Source organism: Calidris pugnax, unplaced genomic scaffold (assembly GCF_001431845.1).
Source record: "Calidris pugnax isolate Ruff unplaced genomic scaffold, ASM143184v1 scaffold141, whole genome shotgun sequence".
Lineage (NCBI taxonomy): Eukaryota > Metazoa > Chordata > Aves > Charadriiformes > Scolopacidae > Calidris > Calidris pugnax.
Genome location: NW_015090902.1, coordinates 2,980,943 through 3,000,096, shown reverse-complemented (window position 1 = coordinate 3,000,096; position 19,154 = coordinate 2,980,943). Strand labels below are relative to the sequence as shown.

At 35.3% G+C, this 19,154-nt stretch overlaps 1 protein-coding gene across 2 annotated transcripts in view; it reads right to left on the bottom strand.

The window, feature by feature from the left end:
* CSMD1 (CUB and Sushi multiple domains 1) overlaps positions 1-19,154 on the bottom strand; it is a 1,104,383-nt gene that overhangs the window by 36,585 nt on the left and 1,048,644 nt on the right. For both annotated transcript variants that reach the window (XM_014948981.1, XM_014948982.1), the window contains exons 54-55: positions 16,961-17,134; positions 2,716-2,904 (exon numbers count right to left, since the gene is read on the bottom strand). In XM_014948981.1, coding sequence (XP_014804467.1) covers positions 2,716-2,904; positions 16,961-17,134 — 363 coding nt within the window. The remainder of the gene's footprint in view (positions 1-2,715; positions 2,905-16,960; positions 17,135-19,154) is intronic.

Sequence of the window (19,154 nt, the reverse complement as noted above, 5' to 3'; positions counted from 1 at the left end):
TGATAATGGTAAGTAGCTTTATCATATCTATACAAAATAACTAGACACAGTTTAGACAGTACAGACAAATAAAAAAACATCTGTTGTAGTATTACAGCAATGTGTTGCACCAAAATGAGCAAGAGGAAAATGGATTGCTGATCATTTTTGTATATTATGAATCATATTTATGCTTAATGTGTACATTTTGTTTGAGAAAAAAATCAGATAAATGGTTTCAGCACAGAATAACTTGCAAACAAGTAGCACAGATCTGTTACATGAGGGAACATAAGTCATCTTAATTTGAACTAGAATTCAAATTCTGAATGCTTTTTGTGTAAAAACCAAAGGAAATATACTTTACTTAACTTTAGTAAACAGTCACACAACTTAAACCGGCAATACTAAGCAGAGCAATTGAACTTGAGCAGCTTTATGAATGATCGATGGGATAAACATATATTTTAGGAAAAAAACCAAATGACTGTTATTCTGATGACTATTGTTCCTGACAGACATAAAGATTATTTGTGCTTTACTGGGTCCCATGATAATGTCAAACTGACTACACAATGGAATTCTGCCAAGAGGCATGGTCCTGGCCACCACTCTTTCACTGCTGTATTTTTCTCTTGCTTCCCTTGCTCTGGCTTAAGGATTCATGTAGCAAATGGTAAACCAAATCAGAACACTGATCTGGCTGAACAGCACTCCCATAGAAAAAAAAAAAACAGTGCTTAGTTTTCAGCCAGAGCAGTTACCTTAATGAGCTTGCTTCAGTACCATGCAAATGCTAGTTCTGCCACAATTCTGGAAGGAGCTGCAGTGGGTGATCAGAGTTTTTGGAAGAAAATAATATGCAGGTCACCTTAACGTGGCTGTATAATGATTTGTAGTGAATAGCTCAAAATTTTACCAGTTTGTGAAGAAGAAAAGAAGGATCCATTTTTAAGCAATGACACTTATAGGTATTGCCTTGCATATAAAAGAGCAGAGTGTTCCTATTTTTTTACTCTTGAACTAGAATTGTTCATGGTAAACACTGTGTCCACTTTAGGTTCAAAATTTATCTCACCTGGCTCTCCAAGCACTATCACCAAAAACAATCTTACACTTGAAAAAAAAAAGGATTATCATAGATAACCTTTGAAAATTAAATCTCTCTCACATTACTTGAAATGACTCTGATTGACTTCATCTGTGAATAGATAAACAGATCTTTCTCATGGAAAGAGCCCTATTCATTTCACCGAGTTGTTCTTAAGGGAAAGAATGATAAATTTGTCCTGATGATATTTAAGATTCAGAGAGCGTTTCAGTCCGAGAACAGCAAATTAGTAGCAACTAACATAGTAGGTGACTGAGGAATTGTAGGCACCTCCCAGGCTCATATGAAAGTTCCCATGGGCTCCATCAACAGTCCTTAGAGCAAGGTTAGGAATTCTTGTTCTGAGGGAATGGACACCTACAACCTTCCTTGAGCTCTGCCTAAAAGCAGAAAGCCACATAAATGCTACCAAACTTCCAAAACACTTGATCTGGAAAGATGAATAGCTATTCTAGGCGATTTAGATTCCCCATCCTCTTCTGCCCTTTGTATAAGGAGTATCCTTTCACACTGAAACCCCAGTCCCGGAAGTAGGACGGGATCAGGGACAAAATTGGGCCACTGACTTTCATAATGGCTTTTCTAAGAAAGAAAAAAGAGAGTCACATGCTTGCATCAGTAAAATATTCTTCCAAAATGAACAATTTCATGCAGCTATTTTGTATTTAAAATGTTGTATTTTACTTAATTATTTTATTATTGAAATTTTTCAGATTATAGCTCTTATTGACAGATACTGAAAGCCTAGATTGTTGGGAAAATCAAAACAAAACTGCCTGGGTCACGTGGATATTAGATATATAGTAGAAGGAATACAGAAGCAGAAAAAAGAAATAAATTCACTTACTTAGTAACACTTATTGATCTGATTGTTATATAAGCATAAATTCTAAAGTAAATCATTTAAGTAAACAATCACAATTCTGTAAAGCAAAAACTTTAATATCACTTGTGTTTGCAAATTAAAGTATACTTTCATTTCATTTATTATTTCCTATAATTGCACTGTAATTCAGAAATCTAGTGTCAGAGAATTAATAGAGATGAGAGAGGAAAAACATCTCAATGGAAAATGGAAGTCAGCCAAACCATTGTCTTCTAGAGATCTGAAGCTCACTGAATTGATTATAGGTAACACCAGAAGATTTGCCCCCTCTCTGAGGAAAAAGTAGGAAATGATGTTATGAAAAGAACCTCTTGAGCTGAATTTTCCTATACAACATTTCATAGAGTCATCCTCACATACACACTTCAATATGTCTAAAAAAAAATTCTGAGATACGCATTAATGGCCTTAGACAATCAATCTAAATGATAATATTTTAGTAATAACTTTATAATTCCCTAGCTGTTTTCAGATATCTTAACAATACATCAAAAAGGAAATTAATCTTAACTATCTGGCATTTGAAATAATAGATCCACAGGTTCCTCTAAACCTATTTTTAATAATGACAAGTTGCATGACATCTTGTCTTATTGTTTTCTGAGTTGTACAATTTGCAACACTTTCATCCCAAAGTCCAGTTTTGTTCCTCACTAGATGACTACACTTTTTTTGGGTCTATCATTATTAAAAATCACGCACCACTCTTTAATGTTAATCCAACTGCATGAATACTTACCCAAACACTTTGGTAGTGATCTATCCCATAAGCCATTAGCTTTACAGGTTAAAGCAGATGAGCCCAACAGATAAAAGCCCTTCTTGCAATGGTATGCCACACTTGTTCCGTATTTAAAACTTTCAGGATAATTCTGCTGTCCATGCCGAATTGCATTTTCCACAAAGCCAGGATCAGAACAGTTCACCACTGTAAGAAAAATAGCGTTCATCACTGATGCATAATAGAAATGTCATAAATAATGTGTAGCAGTCCTTTTTTGTTACTTCACTAGCAGCTCATGAATGTGGTCCTTTTGATATCCTTTGTGGGTTTTATGTGACTTAAATATCAGACATGTTGACTCTTAAGTAAGTCTCTAGATTTTTTTGCTTTGAAAGTAATACTAAGATTTTACTCTAGTTCTTGTAATAGTCTTGGATGTAGATGTGGTTCAAAGATTAGAGAGAAACAGGAGGAATTTTATATCATTCTCTTGGTAGGCTATTTTGGTCTTTTATATATTTTTTATGTGAGGAAACTAAATTAAAATCAAACAAATACACATTTGAAATAACACTTTAACAATTTCTTTTTTATGGTACTGTAATGTGAAAAAATGCTTCCAGCATTAACAAGAACATTTTCTGCTATTAGTGTGTAGAACACAAAAATGAAGACAGTGAAAAATCAGATGTTTGATAGTGGACTCAGAAGTGAAGTTAAGCACCAAAAAGCATGACCTTATTTTTTAGATAGCAGTTAAAAACCTAAAAAAATATGGGTTTTGTCATGACTGTTTAGTTTTTATATAACATACATCTGCCCTCCCAATCCTTTGTTTTACACCCCGCAGTGAACATGATGGTTTCTTGGCAGAAGATTATGATGAGACACTGACATCTCCATTGCCAACTCCCAACTTTGCTATCTATCCATCTGAAAGCTGTCTGAAAAGTTATAAAAGCTATAAATGCCTCCTCAACCTGTCCTGTCTTCACTCTAAACATAACGGTATAAATAAAGAAAGACTTAGAATATTATTATTATTATTATTATTATTATTATTATTATTATTATTATTACAAATTACAGCTAAACAATTACAGGAATCTACTTTTCAAGTATATCATCTAGTTCAAAAGAATTTTCAAGAAAAAGAAACCAGTGGAAAATAACATCAAATAGCATTAAAATTTTAAAGGTTAGAAATACGGAATCACTAATGCACTGTTCTTTACTCCTGAATCATATTTTTTTCTGAAAGGTTAAGTTTTACTGTACTTATAATTTAAATTTAGTGATTAGCTAATACACTAGAACAATTCAGCTTTTGCAAATGTTCATTCATTGAAAGAATACTTTATTCAATCAGCTAAAAAGTATCAGGATTTTAAAGAAACAGTAACATCCTAAAATTTAATTTTGGGTGAAAAACAGTTAAAATTGTTTTAATTTCTCTTCCTCTTTTAAAGACACAATATTAAAATTATTAAATGTTCATGATTGCAGTGGATTCTAGACAAGCATTTTTCTTGGTCTAAAGAATGTCCCATATGGATCCAAATTTTTTCTTTTCATAAAAATTATTATAGAAGTAATATTTAGGGGCGGGAGGAAATGGAGAACACTGGCATGAAGCAAACCTATTTACCATCTACTGATTTTTATTAAAAACACTGAAGATAAAATTTGCACAGAAATGCAAAATACATTTAAAAACCATTAGGTATTACAATGATGTACATAAAACATTGGTAATGTGTTATCTAGACTGGTGAAGAGACATGGTTAAAGGGAGAGACCTGCTTTTTTCTTCCTGAGGAGTAGCAAAGCTACAAAGTCTCCTAATTAAAACTACCATTCTGTTTCATGGTGAATCCTATGAAATAATTCACCAGAGAAGTTACATTCAGCTTACGTTATAACTGTTTAGCTTAAATTTCATTCTACTAACATTTATATAAACTTAGCGTTATAACCTTATAAATGTTATACATAAATCAGATATGTGGAGGTTAAATAAATACGTGTTTACACTAGGATTTCATTGACAGAAGCAAATACCTTTTTACTTCCTGCCTGGTTTTCTGTCCTATAAAAGAGGGAAAAATGCAAAGTCCTAAAATCTCACTGCTCATTGGAAGTTGTGAAAGATTTGGATTTGGAAGCCTGTGTCTCTGTACCTGCTCCAAAGAACTCTGAAATTCCTGCTTCTGGGGATCTGTATTTAAGAGTACTATCAAAAGAAAATGCTTTATTCTTTTTATACTACACAAAAAATCTATTTCATTCTTTGTCACTGCTTTTTTCATTATTACTAATCACTGTCAACTAAGTCTAATTTTTTACTGGCAACATAACTATCACTGTAGAACAGAGACCTAAGTGAAAGCTTGTAAAATATACAGCCACTGACATGAAGCCCTACCGAAATAAAAAGCTAGATCTGAATGAGCTCATATGTCTGTATTCACAGTGCAACTCTTTGTTACAGAAACTAGCACAACTCCCAGAAGCAATGCATGCAGCCTCCCAATTAACCCTGTTTCTTAGGCAATTAGTTGTGTGGATGCCGCTGTAAGGCTTCTGCTTTTGCAACCAGCCTGCATGCTCTGCATAGTTATAAATTGCCTTGTATGGACTTATCCTTAAATTCAATCTCTCTACATATGTATATAGTTAACATTTGAGGTGACATGGGTGTCGATATGAAGTGAAGAATACCAGCCCTTGTTGTGTGGCATGAGGCCAGTAGACAGGGGCCATGACTATGCTGTTGTGCTCTGCTGCCCTCCAGACGGAGGTGAATAGCTCTGAACTCTAATCAGGAATGATGCTGCTGCCCATGCTAGCCCCCCCGAGCTGTGCTCTGAACAACTTCTGTGGAGGTGTTACTTGACTCAAATGAAAAACTTACTGGAGAACTTTCTTAATTAGTAGAGGAAATTAAGTTCCCACGGGCAGGCATTGTTTAATTCAAATATATATATACACATTTAATTTCAAATGCAAAAATGATGTTTCACAATCTTTGTATTTAGCTAAAAATTGCCATTACATGGTAATGTAGTTTTGATCCCCAACTTCACAGTAACATGACATCAGTATCGTGACTCATTATATCACAAATTGATGTCCAAGGTTGTATGGAACATTTGTACTGGTGCAGAACTGAACTCGGGTCTTCTGAGACCCATCTCCATGATCTAATCAGTAGCCCATTTTGCGGTGAAACTGCACACCAAAAAGTAACTACAGGAAAATAACACTTTTCCATTCTACTGATATCTACCTATTTTAGCAACAATCTTGATTACTAGTAAGAGCAGCTCTTTCTTTAACTAATCTCTACACAGGTCAAAAAGTATGGAAGCTCATTGTCCTTTATGACTGCCAAAATATTCTGGATTAAAAAGCCAAAAAACCTTCAATAGTTCAAAGGTGAATTAATATCAATTTATCAATCATATTTAAAACTTTTCTGCATTCAAAAGCTTATCCTGGTGCAACCAGGACTCCTTGCTGCATTCATACAGATCCACAGTACAGGTGCATGTTTAGTAGCCTGCAATTAATATTATCCACATTTTTTTTAACTCACTACTAAAGCATTAGAAATTGGCCACGTGCAGGTAAAACAATACAAACACTGTTACAGTGGGGTTTCATAAATGAAACCACAAAACTAGTGGAAATTTGCATGTAGAAACCTATTACTGGACTTTTTTACAAGCTATAGGACACAACTCATATTGTTTGCCTACCTAACTTAGTTTCTTGTGATCTCAAAATTTCTTCACAAGAATCTTCCTTTGTGCAATTTATATTTTTAGTTTCTTTTCTAGTCTGATTTTTAGGTGGTTTGGGGGCGCTTTTTTTGTCTGCAAACTAAGTTTCTTGCCCTTTAACTTCTTTTCTGGGGCTCTAGATGTTAAATACAAACAGGTTATACTTATAGTACCATGGCTAAAATAACAGGATTGTTCAAAATCTGTGAAAATTAAAGTGACTATAGTGTTTATGAAGCCATTAAAGTTAAAAAGTTGCACATTCAGTTTCAACTTCACTCGTTTTCAATCAGTTGGCTCCCACATGAAAGCCAGCACAGAAACTAAAAGGTAGAAATTAGTAAATTTGAAGACTGGAAAAAGTGTATTTTAAGAAGAATGATATAACTCCTGGAATTACATGTAGTACTTTAAAAATGCTTCATCCTTAAGCTTTTGCATTGACAGCCACACGAAATCATAGGTGGCATTGGTGATTTCCCCTTGGTTTAACTCTTTTAATCATAAATCCTTGAAAATAGAAATACTTGGATTACAGTATTGTCAATGTTTTCTTTTCAAAAAAACATTTATCTGACTTTAAAAAAAAAAAAAAGTTTTAGTCTTGTTCCTTAAAACAAGTCAAAATTAAATTAGGGTGACGGCTGAAATAAGAGCTTTGGAAGAGAGGTCTGAATTTATATTGCTTTTTAGAAATATGGGTTCTGTATTATTCAGCTAGATCAGATGATAATGAATAGAAGACAGAGCTTTGACTCACCCTTACAAGACTGGAAGTTACTCTGCTGTGCTTCCAATATTTAAAAGTATAGCAAGAATGCATATGCTTTACTGTACAATTTCTGAACTTTCAACAACCATAAGCCACTAAATACTATCAGTTCTTTCAATTAGAAAAAATATTTTATGTATGCTTTGAACAGTGTTAGGTGTTGCTTTGGTAATCTACATTACTTTTGAGTCTGTCTGACTTTGAGTTTAGGTTGCATGTGTATCCGTGTCAGTAATTCCCATTGAATGAGGGTTATCATTTTCCAATACGCGAATTTGCAAAAGCACCATTATGCTTCTTTTGCCTTTCACTACTCCTAGGATACAAAGGAGCTTAATTGCACACCTTACTTTCAGCTCTGGCAAGAGGGCACAGCAGCATTATTCTGCCTGTTCAATACATTTGGATCAAAAGATTGCTTATAAACCTGAACTTTCCCTTACTTTCATGCTTCTGACTTTCGGACAGTTTTCCATTAATAAGAAAATATAAAACTGGTTTATAAATTAACCCTGATACAAAGAACAGTTCATTTTTTTTAATTTTTATATTAAGCAGTAACAAGATAAAACAAACAGTTCTAGGAGCAGTTTCTGGAATCAAATTTGTTCACTGTAACTGAAAGCACTAAGGATTACGTTAGAGACTCGTGCCTTCTTACACCTTTTTCTGACCATAAAAAAAATCTTAACTTCTGCTCTTCAAACCAACAAACCACTAACAGGAATGATAAAGAATACCCCACCTCCAGAACACAGGACATCTTTAGAAGTAGTCACTTTGATAATCTTCAGCTGATTAAGAGCTTAGACTTTACCACACCCTAAGTGAGAGCTTGTCTACCACTGCCATTTTAAAAAGTCGATGCTGTATTTTCTTGAAGGGCTATGTGAAGAATGAATGTTCTGCCACCGCTTCACTGAGAAGAACACTAAGTTCACATAGTGCCTCCAAGATAGGGCTGCTCTGGGGAGGAAAGTAATGTCTTGCCTGAAGTTCTGAAGGAAGCACAGAAATGCAGTAGATCGCCTGGTATCCTCTTTTTCTGGAATGGGGAGGATACGAGGCATCTACAGGCACAAACCTTTGAAAAAAACCAAAAGGCCTTCCAGAGCAAAAATACAGACAACCTGCCATGGACTATCAGCCATGTGGAAATCTCATTTGGGAGTTGTGAGAATTCCAGAATATCAGAAGTACTATTTCTTTAACCATAATATTGAATGCTTAATTTATTTCTTGATCAAAGAGATAAACTGTTTTATTTAAAAATAAACTGTGAAATACTGCACAGATAAAAATACTGTACAAGTGAAAAGTGGTAAAATAAACAATGAAATGACACTTTAGAATTTGTTTAAAAGGAAGAGCAAAAATGTTTTTTTCCACTGCAATTTTGTGAAAATCATTGTTACTAGAATCTAAAATACACTGGCTTAGTTGAAACATAATATTGAAACTATTTGGACAAATTCTTCCCGTTTTAATATCAGAATATTCTATTGAAATAGAAGAAAAATCTGAAGATACTGCAAAATTCTCACATTTACTTAAGGTTTTGCCCATTCCTGCATATAATTCTTTTCAAGAATTCCTCCCATCCCATCGATTCCTCAAATCTTTCCCTACATTTATTTTTAACAAGCATTCACAACTGCTGTCCCTTTCCTTAGTACAGTTGAGATTATTAAAATAAAACAAAATACAATAAAACTGCTTAAAATGGAAACTTTGGTTTAGTGGGCAAGTCTGCCAAGTTAGCTTCTGAAAAGCCAGTATTAGAAATTAAGAAAAAAGAACTTTGTTTCATGAAGATATGCTGCCCTAAAGCTACCCAAAAGCAATTCTAACTGAATTATCTTTGAAACGCAATAGGGAGAATAGAAGAATTTAATTCTTCATTCAGACCAGAAATATGGAATGTTCAAGCAATATATTACAGTCCCAAAGTATGAATTTGTCTGTGTGATACAGTGTTCTCATTCTTGTACCAGTAGTATCTGTTTAGCCAACCCAGTGATGAATAAAATGCAGAATAGTCACTGAATGCATAATTTAAGTATGTGCTCCATGCAAAAATATTCTTGCATCACACATGAAGTTTTCTTAAATGATTATGCAAGACAATACCATCCCTCAAGCTAAAAAGTAAACAGTGCCTGCAGTGTCATTTAACATCAGCTATAGATTTTTAAACATATATATATACACGAGTGGGCTGTTGCTAAGAATGGCTGCAGTAAGGAGTACGTTAGAAAAGAATCTGAGTTGGCCAGGATGCAGAACTAAGGCAGTAGTTTCCCTGATTGCCTTTCACCCTGGGGACTCGGTTGTAAATCACGGTAAGAGTAGATGGAGATTGCTTTCTCTCAATGACAGCTGTCAAGGGTTACATGGGAAATAAGTTCTGGCACTCTCAATTTAGTCTGTTGAGAAAAGCAGGAGAATGCTTTAAGTCTGCCCTGATGACTTTGGAACCTCACACTGAGTAGATTTAAACCCTTGAGGACAAAGAAGCAAAAAGACCATGCCAGAGTCCTTTAGGCAGTTTTCTGTTAGAAAGTTGAATGATCACCAAAAAGTACATAATTCACAGTATTTCATTTCTTGTTCTCGCTCGCTCTTTTTTTTTTCCTTGACACAAACAATGTTAAGCTGCTTTTTGAAACTTTCATATCTGATCAACAGTTTTTTTAAACTTTTTTATTTGAAAAGTATTGCATTGATATTGGTATCTAGAACACGTATGGGGACTGGCACTCCGAGTGAATAAGAGCAGAGGATACAATCCGACTTTATGACACATTCTAAGAAACACTGTCTATAAAAAAAGAAAGTATCGCTTGTGAAAGCACAATTAGAAAATTGCCAGTCTATGGAATTTTATTGAAGTTCAGTGCAAAGTCAACAATCCACAACAATAACTTCTCAGTGAAGTCAAGCAAAAAAAAACAAACAAAAAACCAACACCAAAACAAACAACAACCAACCCTTTTCCCCCTACACTCAACTTACAACTTCACTTCACAAAAGTCTCAAATACATAGGAGTTTGATTTTTTAATTGTTATTTCTTCAATGGGGGCCAGTTGGAGGGTAATTTTATCATAGAAATTCTGGCCTTGTAAACCATAAAACTAAAATACTTAGGAAGCAGAGTGTTTTGTGGTTTTACATTTATTATTATAAGCAATCCAAAATCTAAGGTCCTGACATCATGTTTCTGGTCAGAACTGGGACCAGTGCTGTTCAACATCTTTGTCAGTGACATGGACAGTGGGATAGAGTGCACCCTCAGCAAGTTTGCAGACAACACCAAGCTGTGTGGCGTGGCCAAGACGCTGGAAGGAAGGGATGCCATCCAGAGGGACCTGGACAGGCTCAAGAAGTGGGCTGGTGTGAACCTCATGAAGTTCAACCAAGCCAAGCGCAAGGTCCTGCACCTGGGTCACAGCAATCCAAGGCACAAATACAGGTTGGGTGGAAAATGGATTGAGAAAAGGCCTGAGGAGAAGGACTTGGGGGTGTGGGTGGTGGAGAAGCTCAACATGAGTGAGCTCATGAGTGCTCGATGTGCGCTGGCAGCCCAGAAAGCCAACCACATCCTGGGCTGCATCAAAAGAAGTGTGATCAGCAGATCAAGGGAGGTGATTCTGCCCCTCTACTCTGCTCTGCTGAGACCCCACCTGGTGTGCTGTGTCCAGTTTTGGAGTTCTCAGTACTAGAAGGACATGGACCTGTTGGAGTGAGTCCAGCGTAGGGCCACAAAGATGATCAGAGGGATGGAGCACCTCTTCTACGAAGACAGGCTGAAAGAGTTGGGGTTGTTTAGTCTGGATAACAGAAGGCTCCGGGGAGGGACTATTTATCAGGATAGGATGAGGGAGGACGGTTTGAAACTGAAAGATGGTAGATTTAGGTTAGATATCAAGAAGAAATTCTTTACTGTGAGGGTGGTGAGACAATGGAACAGGTTGGCCAGAGATGATGTGGATGTCCCATCCCTGGAAATGTTCAAAGCCAGGTTGGATGGATCTTTGAGCAACCTGGTCTAGTGGGAGGTGTCCCTGCCCATGGCAGGAGTGTTGGAACTCGATGATCTCTAAGGTCCCTTCCAACCTGGGCCATTCTATGATTCTATGATCCCCAAAATAAACCTAGGCATTAAACTAGCTGATACACCAGGAATATAAAGTCTCTTTAGATTTTTCTTAATCAGAGCATAGTTTTTGACATGTGAGATAAACTATTCAGGTGCCCCAAAAGATGTTTCTACTACCTTTTGAGATGTCTTTGCCTGATCTCCAGGCAGGTGCCACTCTAGAGAGGCGCAGGAGTAATTTTAAGTCCTGTGTCATCTTTCCTGCTTTAGATATATATCTCAGATACTGTATGGAATCACTCGTGGCACCTCACCTCTTTATTTACAAAACTTAGCCAAGTTCTAATTATCCTTCTGAAGGATATCAACAAGAACAGATTAGGTGTATCTAACATTCAAAGTAAGCAAAAGTCTCAACAAAGGCCTCTGACTTTGGAAGAACAAAACACAACATTTTCCCAGGACAGAGAGAGACCTGAATTCTTTATTACTAACAAATAGCATGCACTTACTGATACAGACTGCAGAACGTGAGCCAGCTCAAACCTCTCCAATTTTTTTTGTCAGGGAAAAAAAAATAATGTAATTTTTTTGGTAAATTTCCTGCCAGTAACTTATTAGTTAACCTATTAGACACAATAGATAGAAGCAATGTATCATTGCAAAAGAGTGCCTGAGAACTGCCTAGCTTTATTTTCTGAAAATACCAGTTTCCTATGCTTACACAATAGCTCAGTGGCAAAATAAAATAAAATAAAATGAAATAAAATAAAATAATATTCTATAATAGCTTCAAGCCATAATCTATATTTTGTAGTAACTGCATGTAGAGTCTCAGTGAAGTGAAGCCATGTTCATTATTGACTCAAGTGAAGCCAACTGAGGTTTGAAAGAAGGTCATACGTAAAAATCTCTGTTGAATTACATGATATAAGTTTGCCAGAAACATCAATCCCTTCCCAGCAGTATATTTAAGGAGCTGGAAGATTTACTTCCTTTGTACACAAATCCATAATTCATCACTAACAATGAACTTTAATACATATGTTTTTCACCCATTAGATGAAAGGCAATTTTAGAAGGAAAGGCATAGGCCAGAAGTGCTATTAAATACTTTAGGTAAGTTCTAATCAATTCATTAAGAGTAAATTTGATATAAGCCATTCAATTAATAGAATTTTGATATTCTTTTTAAATCATGGATGTAAAATTATAATTTCAGCATGATTTAATCATTGAAATGCACTTTAATATTTCTTAAATCTAACCAAGAAGGATATTTTGCTCTTCCTTCATGTAAATAATGTAATACAAGATTCTATTTAACATTTTTATGGATGATCTCGATAAGGACATAGGGTGTGTCATCAGCAAGTTCGCAGATGACACCAAGTTAAGCAGGGGTGTTGATTCCCAGGAGGATAGGGAAGCTCTACAGAGGGACCTATATAGATTGGATCACTGGGCCAATATCAATGGCATGAGTTTCAACAAGGGCAAGTGCCAGGTCCTGCACTTGGGCCACAATAACCCCATGCAGCGCTACAGGCTCGGGGAAGTGTGGCTGGAGCTGCCTGGAGGAAAGAGACCTGGGGGTTCTAATTGACAAACGGCTGAATATGAGCCGGCAGTGTGCCCAGGTGGCCAAGAAAGCCAATGGCATCCTGGCTTGTATCAAAAATGGTGTGACCAGCAAAAGTAGGGAGGTGATTATGCCCCTGTACTCAGCACTGGGGAGTATTGTGTCCAGTTCTGGGCACCTCAATACAAGAGAGATATCAAGGTGCTGGAGCGAGTGCAGAGGAGGGCAACAAAGCTGGTGAAGGGCCTGGAAGGCAAATCATATGAAGAGCGGCTGAAGGAGCTGGGGCTGTTTAGTATGAGGAAGAGGAGGCTGAGGGGAGACCTCATCACTCTCTACAACTACTTGAAAGGACACTGTAGAGATGTTGGGGCTGGTCTCTCACACGTAATTAACGACAGAACAAGAGGGAACGGCTTCAAGCTCCAACAGGGTAGGTTTAGACTGAACATTAGGAAGGAATTTTTCACAGAAAGAGTGGTTGGGCATTGGAATAGGCTGCCCAGGGAGGTGGTTGAGTCACCATCTCTGGATGTGTTTAAGGGATGTTTAGATGGGGTACTGAGGGATATGGTGTAGGGGAGGACTATGTAGAGTAGGGTAGATGGTTGGACTTGATGATCCCAAGGGTCTCTTCCAACCTGAATGATTCTATGATTCTATGAAATCATACACTAACAAACTTTCCAGTGTAGAAAAGCAATTAGTTATCCATTCCCTACACTGACCACTATTTCAAGAAGTAATTATGTGTTAATGTTATTAACTTAATAACACCTAAATCTTTATTAGAGTTCCTCAACAACTCTATGCTTTATAATACAGACCTACCATTAGGCAACAGACAAGCACTAGCTGACAAGATTAGGTGGATCCTCATAGCTCATGATGAAGAGATACAAGTCACCAAAAAATACCTTTTGCTATAGAGAAAGAAGTACTAAGCAAAGGGAAGAATGAAGTGAAGAAGCACTGAGTGAAAGGCAAAAGCCCAACTTTACACCACCTGCATGAGAATAGACAAAACGGCAGACACTCAACTGAGAGAACTCTGGACCACTCCATTCTGATAGGAGTTTGCCATTCTTAAGTGAATGGATCCCAGCAGAGTTCTGCCTATAATACTCACTACTGTCAGAAAACCAATCTTCCTTAACGAGATTTCAGACCATAAATTCGCCTGGAGCAAACACACACTGATGTGATGAATTAAGGAAAATGAAAGTAGACAGGAGACACTAGTAATATAATGTTGGAGTAACTGTAAGGCTCCTAATTTTTCATAATTTACTTTTTTTTTTTCTTTTTCACTTTCATTTGGTTTCCTTTTAATAAATGTACTTGAGTTCAATGTAAATTGCATAACTCAGCCAGTAAATGAAGTTGAACTTCAGTAAAACTATGAACTCTCTGCCTCTGACAGTCAAATAGAGCAGATCTGGACTGCATCTTCGGGATATGTGAAATAGTGTATATTTTCAACAAACAAAACCTTACTTAAATGCCTCACAGATGAGATAGAGAAGTTTGTTCACTAAAGTCTAGCAATACAAAACAGTATAAAACAGATTTTAAAAGTACATGAGCCTAAATAGGAACAGTCTGCTAATTCCTGCTTCTCTGTTCCAATAATTATATTGCTATGGTAGTTAACTCACTTGAATAAATTCTGAGGGTAGTGACTGAGGGAATTGCTGTCTCTGTATTGTTTTAATGAGAATGAAAGATCTAATTCCACACACACAGAGCTTGAAATTGCATCAGCTATCTCTGAAACAATATGATGAGCTAATCACCAAAGATAATTATTATTCTTAGGAACAACCATCGTAATATAATATGATTTTAAATAAACCAACAGGTGAAGATAATGATGCTACCAGTAGCTCAAGTTAACTTCTTACAATGTGATTTTTAGTCCCAATGTTAGTACCCTTAGCACAACTTCACTGACTGCAATTTCCTTTAGCACATTAAAAACCAGTGACAAAAGACAAAAAGCACAGTACTCCCACTGATTCAACATTTAGGTGATCATTTTTCCAGTGCAAGAAAATATTCAAGAAAAGATTACTAGCTGTTGCATTTCTGGAGAAGTTATTTGATCTGCTTTACTATTAACCCAGTTTAAAACAAGCTGTCTAACTTGGACCTGTCTAATCAAAGACAATAGAATTCGAGACTTGTATTCTCAATAGTGGAAGACTAAATTATTTTAAAAAATCATGGGTTTTTTTTATTTTTAATTTGTAAAGTAATCTTTAGTTTCTTAATTTTGTAGTCAGGCATGAGATACAATCCATCCCAAAGAACTGAAATGTTCATCAGCCAATGGAAAAACCGAAGTGACTTGTGTGATATTCCTTTAAGAGGATGCATGATTTAGTAAAGATCTGCCAAATTATGTTACAGAAGGGAAATCTTGCCAGCCTTGACAATTCCAATTTAATACTCAAATATTTCTCTTAGGCATAATGTATATATTTGCATACATGTATAGAGAGATCACTTGATAAATTGATTGACTCATTGATCTTTGCGTTCTATTTCTTTGCACATTCCATACCAGGCAAAATCATCAGGTTCTCGCCAGAAACTAAGCATTGTTTATCTGGTTTTGGTTTACACATTTGGAAATCAGTACTGTTGTTGAAATTTATAAATGTTATTAAAAAAATTATAAAATTCATAAAAATTACAAAATTATACTCAGACAATTTCAGCTTTGAAAAGTGAATACGGCTTGAAAGAAGATTTTAAAATTAGATCCATTAAAATATATTTCCTTCTGGAGCCTTCACAAAAAGAGCATTGAAGTACATACAGTATCTCAAAAACTTTTTTCCAGGCTTTTTTTTTCTGGGTATCTAACATGATTCATAGCATGTCCTGCTTTTCACCTCTCTGACAATTTGCATCTATTTTATAACCAGAAGATATTCAATCTGCCTTAGTGATGAAAATATTTCACAACATCATTAAACGTTATTGGTATTCAGCATTGAGAAAGCATGTACTACAGCAATACAAAGTATTTCGGGGCATAAAACATAAAAGAAACCTAGACCTATGAACAGATTTTAGTGGTTTGATAAAGATAATAGTTGAATAGACCAAATATTTGATATTAGCTCCATATTCTGCAACAACAACCAAAGATTGAAGAAAATAAATAAAAACAATGGCCATAAATGGAAACAGTAACAATCAGGTAACTTTAGAGACTTGTTTCCCTTTTAGACTTAATTACATCACTGGCACCTTGATAAATAAATGATAAGGACACAACAAAATCTAAAAACTTTGGATTGTGTTTTAAAATGGGTTTTCTTTGTCCTTCCTTAATACGTACATTTCATACACAGGTTGCTTCGTGACACAAACCCTTGCCTTATTCTCATCTCTCAAACACCTCCATCTTATATGCTATGTGCTTATCCCAGCACATACTAGTAGGCAAATTGTTATGCCTTCACAAAAAAAACCAAACAAACTATCAGAATTAAATCTTATTTTATCATATTTTATTATATTTTTATATGAAAAGTCAGCTTTCACATGTAAAAAAGTTATGAACATCTTTCGTGTGTTGCTAGGCATTACAGAATAATTAATAGTGTTTTGATAAATGAATATTCATTTGCATAACAGTGTTTTAATAGGAGTAATAGACCATTTATGGAAACTGTACTCTAGAGTATCTAATTCAGGCTAGATAGCCAACTGTGATTTATTAACGTAATATAACTTTTGTGATACAAAATACACTTTATATGTCTATAAAGGAAATGCTAGGGATTGCACTCCGAGAAAAAGCTTCCCCAATACTCAGCCCTGACTCCACTTTCCAATATAGAAATGCAAAAACTGGAATAAATGTGGCAATATGTTCCTAAAGATCAGGTTACCTATCAGGAATTATAACCCCAAAATACTATACCAATATTTTGAAGTCAGGGTAAAGGATCATGCCTAAAATAAGTCATTAGAGAGCAGAGAACGTAAAAGAAACTTTCTTACCTCTGCAGTTGGGTAAAGGGCTACTCCACTGCCCATTGCTTCGGCACTGTGCTCGAGAAGCACCCTGAAGTAAGTACCCAGTGTTGCAAGTAAAATTTACAACGTCATTTAAATTGAACTCACTGCCGTTAGTCATTCCATGAGCTGGATTCCCAGGATGTCCACATGTGATTGCTGTTAAAAGAAAAATAGGGAGGCTAGCATCTTACTGAGAGGTACCATGGAATCACTTGCAGGTTGGAGCTCTTTTGTTGGTTGGTTGGTTTTTCCTTCTGAATTTGTCTTTTATATTTATACAAGAAATTTAAGAAAAAATAGGATATATTTATTCAGAAGTCCTAACTGTGAGGAGAAAAATTGTAATTTTTCAATAAAAAATTTAAAATCTACTTTTTACATTATATTGAAAGTTGTAATATAAATAAATAAATAGAAATACATTTTGACACCCATATGATATGTATTAGACCTTTAAAATTGTAGAGAGTTCACAATATTTCCTACTAATGCCAATAAAAAAGATATTTTTTCCCTGCAGGCTTCAAAATGTAATTGTCAAAACAAATTGAATGTGAGCATTCAGAGCATTCTGGAGTTCTAAAGCATTTCTGTTTTCTTTTAATCAGATTCTCTTGTGGCAATAGAGAAATCATTGTTGGGAATAAATTTTTCCCATTATGTTTAGTGCATGTTTTGATTATGCTTAAATGACACTTATAAAATACGCTTGTTATGGTCAAGCTCTAGCATACCGCATCATAAGACATTAAAATAATATAGAAAAATGCAGAAAAGCATAGGTACTAACAACATAAAATCAGAATGTATACATACGTACACACACAATTTTTCAACATTGTGGTAGTGATCTTTATCATACTCAAATAAATATGCTAAACAGGAGTTTATCTTTTGCTTTATTATTTTGTAGGGGTTTTGTTTTGCTTTTTTTTTTTTATTGTCAAGAGACAAGTGAAAAATAATTTAGATGTGTTTCTTTTCATTTTATCACTGTTCAACTGTGAAACAGTATTTTCAACAGTACCTCATCTTTGGGAATTAAATAGGACAACGTCCTGTATACAGACTTATGTATTTAGCCCTTAAATTGTGTAAATAAATCTACTAAAATCACTTGAATCTTTTCTGCACCATCTCATTTGCAGCATTTGAATATGAAATTCTAAAAATCAGAATAAAGTCTTATTACAGGCATGGGATCAAATTTATTTTGGTGCAATTGTATTTTTAAACTGTTACAGTTGACCAAGTTTCAAGAAATAAAGCAATTTACAGGGTCATACTAAATCAGTTAACATAATTCTTATATTAAACCCTATTACATTTTTTTTAAAATGCTATTACCTTAAACTTTCTACAGTTTCCTGAATAAATTATGTGTCATAGGTTTTAATAACACAAAATTTAGGTCTCTGGGAGAAGTTCTAATAATGAAAGATAATTCTGTTCAGTTGCCCTTTTCAACAAAAGCATGCCCTGTCAGTCAGTTCCTGTTTAGAACTCATTACTCTTGACAGGATGCTGGTTTTTGTAACACCTTCCAGAAACTAAAGATCTTGGACACTGAGATCTTAATTACTGCATCTAGTTCTGCCACTGCTCCATTATAGTTACCAAATATTGACCTGTTGACTGATCAACACTGCAATAGTTGGATTCACACAGCAGCCAGTACCTAAAAACATGTGTGGTTTTTTTAAAAAAAGAAAAAAGTAAAGCATGTAATTTTGGCATTATAGTGTTTTCAACCACTATTAGGCTTTTATGCAATCCATTTAATATTGTTCACCTAAGCGGTAGCCAAGACATTCCAAATAACCGTTACTACTATTTTTTTTAATGTCATCTAAATGGTGAATTACAAATTCTCTCCTCCATCCTAATATAAATAACTGCCCTATGCATGCACACACATGCATGTATCCACACACTCACTTAGTCCCGAATGTGTCACAGAAAAATAGATGCACTTGGCAGGTCTGAAGTAGCCACTTGCTAAAGAATGACACATTTCCCTATTATATGGCAAAGAGATCAACGACTTAATGTAATATAACTCTCAAATACATACTCCGGTCTTTAACACAGTATCTTTCTTAGGCTCTTAAGACTTCCACCTCACCACAGAAATAATGGTAGAAGAAATAACGGTAGTACTGATAGTATTTGGACA